The 7,744-nt window shown below is 54.6% G+C and overlaps 1 protein-coding gene across 1 annotated transcript; it reads right to left on the bottom strand.

Annotated features, from left to right (window-relative positions):
• Nucleotides 1-1,992: 1,992 nt before the first annotated feature.
• On the bottom strand, nt 1,993-4,912 carry GSX1 (GS homeobox 1). The gene is made up of 2 exons (XM_048494691.1): nt 4,429-4,912; nt 1,993-2,957 (listed from the first exon to the last, which is right to left on the bottom strand). Exons 1-2 carry the CDS (start codon nt 4,871-4,873, stop codon nt 2,590-2,592), a joined length of 813 nt encoding a protein of 270 aa, XP_048350648.1. The 5' UTR covers nt 4,874-4,912; the 3' UTR covers nt 1,993-2,589.
• Between the last annotated feature and the right edge of the window lie 2,832 nt (nt 4,913-7,744).

The raw sequence follows: 7,744 nt of genomic DNA, 5'->3' as shown, positions 1-7,744 counted from the left end.
TCTTTTCGGCCACTGGTAGTGCTTTCAGTTCTACTGCTTTCATAATATTTTTTGGGTGTTGTGGGTTTTCCGGGTTGTATGGCCGTGTTCCAGTAGCATTTTTTCCTGACGTTTTGCCTGCATCTGTGGCTGGCATCTTCAGAGGATTGGATGGTTGTAAACTACCATCTGATCTCATGACCTCCATCTGATCTCCTGACCTCTGAAGATGGTAAACTACCATCTGATCCCCTGAAGATACCAGCCACAGATGCAGGTGAAACGTTAGGAGAAAATGCTGCTGGAACACGGCCATACAACCCGGAAAACCCACAACACCCCAGTGATTCCAGCCGTGAAAGCCTTCTACAATACATAGAATTTTTTCCCATATATACGCACCCACCTTTCTGTCTGTGTCTCCGAGCTGTGCACCTGCTTCCTCAGTCTGCTGAACTGACCTCTACCTGGTCCGTGCCATTTTATGCCGCAGGTCCAGCTGAGTCTTGTCTGTGCCTGGTTGTTTTGGAACGAGTCGCGCGGGCACCTTGTTGCGCTTTGCCGACAATGCGCAAAAGTCAGCCGGTGCGCGCCGAAAGAAACGCGCGGAATTTGTGGACGTCTCCCTCGATATGTGTGTGTGATGGGCAGGAGAAAAGGCGCCGGCCGTTCTGAGCATTTCCGCCGAAGGAAATCCTATGGTTATTTTTTTGTATTTGGTTTCCAAAGGCTAGAAATAAGTGGCCAGCTCACTGGAGCAATCTTGCCGCGCAGATCCAAGCGGTTTCAGGCGGCGCCTCCGTTTCATTCCATCAGGTTCAATATCCATTAATATAATCTTATTTGTTGCTTGTGCTTTAAACAAGGGAGGGGGTTATACGTTTTATTTAACTATTTAACACATCTCTAGTGTTAAAAATGCCCCTTATTGTAGACATTGTAAAATCCATTCTCTTTTTTCCCCCAGCGCTAAAATGGAGATCACCCCGGGCTCAGAGAGGAAAAGGTTGTTGGTCTAAGATTGGGATCTTCAATATGTTCGCATAAAAATGGAGGTCTGGAGGACGAATATTTTCATTTTCAGACCAACTTGTAAATAATGGGTTGGGGGGGGGGGTCATCTGATCCTTGTTTGAATGTAGTTATTTGATACTGCCAGTAAATATTAGGAGTCCTGTTTTATTGAGCGTGCTGGCCAGAAGAAGAAAATCAAAACTGGATATGTATTAAACACGCATGTTTATTATTAAATCTCTCCATGCCAAATAAAGGTAATGAAATAATAAATCTCATAGGTTTGATCCGGAGTCAACGTGATTTGGCGCCTTTATTCAGAGAGGCAAAATGTCCCTACCTGCAAAAGGCGGGGTGTTGTGCGAGTGCGTAAACCATGTAGACCACCCTATCGATTCGTCAATGTGACGCTCGAGCCATCAGTGCTTATGCGTCATACTGGAGCGTCCTGTGTCTCTCCAAAAGCAGGCGAGATTCCTTTGAACGGAAGAACGCACCCCTGAGCTCGTGCACCTCTATAATTCATTGTCTTTTTTTATTCTACACCCATAAAGAAATATCTGCTGGTGTTACAGAAAAGCGTGCATCCCTACCCCACTAGGAAAGGGAAGAGGGCTCACCAATCTTTTTTTTAAGTACAAACAAAATAAACCAGCTGTTATCCAGACGTCGCATATTTCCCAGGCACACCTGACTTCGCTTACCTCGATGATGCTGGGTTGGGCTCTGTCCCAAGCGAGGCTTTTTTAAGCCTCGCAGGCTTCATTGCGAGATGTTTAAACGAGAAAGCGGGTGGCCCTCAGAGACAACCTGCCCAAGGTTTGTGCTTAACTTCTGACTGGATCCCGCCCACTGAAGTCCCGCTGGTTTCATCTTCAGAGACTTCAGCAAAGGTCAGGACCTAGAAACGTTTCAGTTTGGCTGGACGGTGACCAACAGACTCTACAAAGGAAAGGGTGCGGACTCTGGGGCGAGGTTTTCTTCCACACAGAAAAGGCGTTTAATGAAAAAGAAATCTTTATTTTCATCTTCCCCTTTTTAAAACATAAATAAATAAATAAATATCTGCCGGCATTACAGGAAACTGACGGTACAACCACACATCGCTAGATAGGAGAATAGACGTCACCTATCTTTTTTTTAAAGTACAGTGTAAACCAACTGTTCTCCAGGTGTCTCATATTTCCCCCCCAGGGTTGTTTACTTGGCCTCTAGGAACCCCTTCTCAGGTTCCACTTTTCGAGGTCAGCGGAAGTGGACACCTTCCCCAAGCCCTGGCACTGGGGCGCCCGCGGTTCTCACCTGGTCAGCCTTTGTCTTCTTCTGCTCGGGAGAAACCCCGAGCGCCAAGTCCCTCTGGCCAAGTACAGGGAAGCGTCCCTATTTCCGGGCAGCCAAGGAACAACGCTACGTCCGGAGTGGGTCAGGACCCCTTCCGCCACCACCCCCTCGGAACTATTTTCACAGTATTTACAGAGTCCTCCCTGCCTCCTCTCCCCCCGGGTCTCTCGTCGGGGCCACCCCGTCCCCGAAAGCCTGGCGAGAGGGCTGGCCCTTCTGGCCCCGCCCCGGGCAAAGCTCGACGGAGGAGTCGGCTCAGGGGGTGCCGGCGAGGTCTCGCTCCTCCTTGCCCGACGAAGAGGGCGACATGGGCAGGTCGTCGTCGTCGTCGTCGTCGGGGCACTTGGCGGCCGCCGAGAGGGAGGCGCATTTGCAGCCGTGCGGGGCCGAGGCTCTGGCGCGGTGGGGCCCGTTCTTGCCCTCCTTCTTGTGCTTGACGCGGCGGTTCTGGAACCAGATCTTGACCTGCTTCTCGGACAGGTTCAGGTAGGTGGCGATCTCGATGCGCCGCAGCCGCGACAGGTACATGTTGGAGGCGAACTCGCGCTCCAGCTCCAGCAGTTGCGTACTGGTGAAGGCCGTGCGCATCCGCTTGCTGCTGGGCAGCTGGCCCGACGTGCTGTCTGCAGAGGAGGCAAAAGGCGCCCCGTCAAGAAGAAGAAGAGTTTGGCTTTATATCCCCTCCCCCTTTCTCTCCTAGAAAGAGACTCAAAGGGGCTGACAATCTCCTTTCCCTCCCCCTCCACAACAAACACCCTGTGAGGTAGGTGGGGCTGAGAGAGCTCCGAAGAACTGTGACTAGCCCAAGGTCACGTGTGTTGGAGTGCACAGGCTAATCTGAATTCCCCAGATAAGCCTCCACAGCTCAAGTGGCGGAGCAGGACACGAATCTCCAATTTAGAGTGCACCTGCTCTTAACCACTAGGCGACTGCTGCTCTCAAGGCCAGCTCTGACCTCCGCACCCCTTTCAGGGCTGCCCAGGCCCCAGACCTCCATCGCCCTCCTCCCCGCAACAGCTCTCAAAGGAGACCAGGGACCCGCATGAATTCCGAAGAAACCCAGTGGCCATGTAGCCCAGATCTTGGAATGTGGTAGATTATCGCCATGCTCGTTGTAACGAGAAGAGGGAAAGTTGCTAAACGTCCTCTGTATTTGGGTGCTGTGTGGTTTCCGGGCTGTATGGCCGTGTTCTAGCAGCGTTCTCTCCTGACGTTTCGCCTGCATCTGTGGCTGGCATCAGATCCTCTGAAGATGCCAGCCACAGATGCGGGCGAAATGTCAGGAGTGAATGCTGCTAGAACACGGCCATACAGCCCGGAAACCACACAGCACCCCAGTGATTCCGGCCGTGAAAGCCTTCGTCAATACATCCTCTGTATTGCTGCTCATATTCACAATACATATAGAGATCCCTCCCCACCCAGTCACCCTCCTAAACTGCCCCAGTTTTAACCCTGGAAAGGCTGACCCCGGCAGCCTGCGCCTTATGTGGTCATTCGGAAATTCTTCTGATTTCAGTGGGATTTCCTCCCTAGCAAATCAGTTTGCGCTATAACGGTACAAGGACGACGCGGGCCACAGCCATTTGAGGTCCTCCTGCTCCGGGCGGCCCTCCAGGGTCAGGACGCAACTCAACAGGCACAGGTGAGAAGGTTCGACCCTCCTAAAAGTGGTCCAGGTGGGCACGTGAGATTGCAGCCCCCAGAAGGCACCTAAAGCTCCCAGCCTGCACTAAATCGACTTCAGTTCCTTGTAGATCTTTAGGATCTACTACCCAAGATGGTGCCGTGAAAAATGATGGCACTGGAATTGGGTTTCTTTCCCTGTGGTTCGGTTTCCTAGGTTTTAACCTGGGTATTTGCTCAGGCAAAAGCGGCCGGCCAGTCGCCCCCTTCCAGCGCCGCATATCAACCCACGCCCAGCCTCACTCACTGACTTGGAAGGAAGTTCTGTTGGGGCGCTCCAGGGCAGCACTACTCACCGATTGGGGTCAGACTGGCTCTGGACCCTGGGCGCACCCCCGCCCCCTAGGACAGAATCCCCCTTTGTCCGGAAGGCGTCCTCCCCCCTCCCTCCAGGCCCAGGCGACTCACCGACGGAGATGCAGTGGAAGTGCCGGGGGTCGGGCAGGGGGTAGGCGCTCGGGTAGAGGGCGGGCGGGTGGCCGGCGGCGGCGGCTCCGGCGGGCGTCCTGGCGGTCAGCGGGGCAGGGCAGTACTGGGAGGCGAAGGGCGGGAAGGCGGCCTTGAGGAGCGGCAGGGCGGGCGGCGGCGGCGGGTGCAACTGCGACGAGGCGGCGGCCACGCAGAGGGGGCACACGCACAGCAGGCCGGCCTTGCGCGCCGCGGAGGCGGCCCCTGGCGCGGCGGGACAGGCGCCCCCGGAGGCGGCGGAGAGCCCGTGCAGCGGGTGCGAGGGGTGCACCGCGTAGGGGAAGAGCGGCGGCGGCGGGGGGCTGCCCGGGACCGAGCCCGCCTTCTTGTCGCCGCCGCTCCCTTCGCGCAGCACCAGCGAGTCCACCAGGAAGGAGCGCGGCATGGCCCCTCCGCCGCTGCTCTGCGGGCTCCTGCCAGGGCGCTGACCAGCCCCAGTGGTGCTGAAAGGGCCGCGCCGCCCGCTTTAAGTAGCCCCGACGGGGGCCATGTGACCAGGGCGACGCCGGCAGCGGCCCGGCCGCCCCCCTCCTCGCCAAGGGGCTGCTTGGGGCGCGCCTGGGCGTGGCGCGCTCCCGCATCCCCCCCCCCGAGGGAGCCGCACAAAGCCCCCCCCATCTTGTCGGCCCCACCCACGCCGGGCGACTCCCCCCCCCCGCCACTCCATTGGCTCCTTCGACTGCGAAGAGCTAAGGAAGGGGACGGGGCGGCCCCCTCGCCTTTGCCTGCGGCGGGCAATCCGGCTGCTTCTTGCAGCCAGGGAGGTTGGGCACCAGGTGAGGGCTGCAAAAGAGTCCCCCCCTCACGCGCAGCTGCAACCAGACTGGCTCCGTTTGAGACGGGGAAGTCGGCAGCAACAGGTGGAAACACGGGAATCCGAAGGAGTTCGAAGGCTGCGCGCGCTGGTAAAGAAAACAGAAGCGGATGGGGACGACTGCCAAGAAGGGTCCCGCGCGCCCCGAGGAGGACTCCGCACAGGACCTGGAATCGGGGCACCTTCTTCTGGCATCGTTGACAATTGCCAGATGATTCCCAAACATGTTTCTTTGGAGGCTGCCTCTAAGTTAAGGCCGGTTCCAAGTCTAGGGCGGAGGACACCCGGTTGCGACTCCCAAAACTGTGATCTGAGACGGAGTCCATGGATTTTGGCCTGTCATCCCAATAAACGAATTCTCTCGGCTTTGCGTCCCCCCCCCCCCCCACACACACCGCCCGCCCGCCCCTATTATCCAGGAAAACCAGTTTATTCTTCCTCTCCACGCTGCCGTTTTTCCAGATTTGTATAGCAGATGTCCCATATGAGACAGTTGATATAGAACTGGGTATGTTGGCCAGTAGTTGCAGTCTTATGCCACCAGAAGGGTAGGAATACACTAATGTAACTATTCACATTCTTTTTTTAAAAAAATCGCTGTCAAGTCACGGGTGATGTTTGGGGACCCAGTGGGGTTTTCAAGGCAAGAGAGGTTCGAAGGTAGTTTGCCTTTGCCTGCCTCTGCAGCATGATGGCCCTTCCGCCCGTGCAGAATAATGCACTTTCCATTCCCTTTCAATGCATTTTGCAGCTGTGCGGAACAGCAAAATTCACATGCAAACAATTGTGGAAGTGCCTTATTCTGCATGTGTGCAAGGGGCCGATGTTGATATCCCCTAGAGCACAGGTGTCAAATTCGCGGCCCTCCAGATGTTATGGACTACAGTTCCCATAATTCCCTGCTAGCATGATGCTGGCAGGAGATTATGGGAACTGTAGTCCATAACATCTGGAGGGCCGCGAATTTGACACCTGTGCCCTAGAGCAGGGGTGGCCAACCTATGGCACTCCAGATGTTCATGGACTACAATTCCCATCAGCCCCTGCCAGTTGGCCATGCTGGCAGGAACTGATGGGAATTGCAGTCCATGAACATCTGGAGTGCCATAGGTTGGCCACCCCTGTCCCAGTTCGACACCTTCACTTCCACAGCACACTGGCTTGTTGCCACGGTCTTTATACAATGCCATGAAAATAATAGTGTACCTGAGTGAAATGAAATCTTTACCTGGCATGGCTTGGAAACCACATTTTGACAGGGGAGGACCGATTTCCTTATTTCTAAGTAAACAGCCGTGTGGGGGAGGGGGGGAGGGAGATAACATGTTTTCGAACCTGTAACACGATTTGCCTGCAAACCTACCGTAATGACGACACCCCCTCCTAATCTTGTAAATGCGCTCAGATTACCCCCTCTCCCTCTCCCCCCCCCTCCCCAATCCCTAGCAGACAGTTCTGTCGTTTCCCCTGCTGTTCCCTTTTTAATGAATCTTGGGAGCCGGCATAAAAGTTCGTGTTGGATTCAGATCTGGAAGGCCCAGGTTCGAATCCCAAGTCTGCCAGGGAAGCTCGCTGGACGACTTTGGGCTCGCCATTATCTCTCCGCCTTGCCTACTTCACAGGGCTGTCGTTGCCCTGATAACATGGAGGTGCAACAACAAGTCACCTTGGGTTCTCGAGAAGAGCAATGTCGCAAGCCACTTGGGCTTCAGGAGAAGAGCAGGGTAAAAAGAAGCATCCACCCCTCCGCCAGAAAAACACGAGGAAGTGGCTTTCCGTTCGCGAACCTAGAAGGAAAATGTGTTCATCTGGTCGATACCCCAAGCCTGACAATTCACCTCTGTGTTATGATTTCCCTTTCTTTCTGCATACGCGCACAGACACAGTCACACCTGCTCGCCAGAGACACCCAAATCCTGTTCTTTTTACCAGATTTTTTTTTACTCCTTCCAGAAAATCCTCCCTTTAGCGCCCAGCAGAAGCCTGACACGATCTGATTCAAAGGCAGGCGGACATTGAACCCGGGTTTCTCACATCCCCTGGTTTAAAATAGCCACGCAGTGAGGCGGACATCGGAGAAGAGACCGTGGGAGAGAACGACCGGATTCTTGCTCTCTGACTCCAGAGGAAGATCTCCTCCATCCTTCAAAGCTTAAGGAGCGGGAGGGAGATTCCTCTTGGCTCTGGGGACATTCAGGTGTCCACCCGGAATACGCGACCTCCTGGTGAGTACACCCTGCTGAACTCAATGCCTGCACCCAACCCATTTGTTTACAGCGATTTCTTATCCAGAGGTTTTTCCAGGGTATTACATTCGAGGGTGAACATTTGTCTCTACCCCAAAAGAAGCCTCAAATATTTTATAGCGAGAAATATTGGCGAAGAAATACTACATATTGAAATAATTCGACATCTTGGAAGAACCATCTGGGATACCTGATC

This window comes from Sphaerodactylus townsendi, linkage group LG04 (assembly GCF_021028975.2).
Source record: "Sphaerodactylus townsendi isolate TG3544 linkage group LG04, MPM_Stown_v2.3, whole genome shotgun sequence".
Classification (NCBI taxonomy): Eukaryota; Metazoa; Chordata; class Lepidosauria; order Squamata; family Sphaerodactylidae; genus Sphaerodactylus; species Sphaerodactylus townsendi.
Note: the sequence above shows the minus strand (reverse complement) of the source record. Positions and strands in the feature narration are given on the sequence as shown.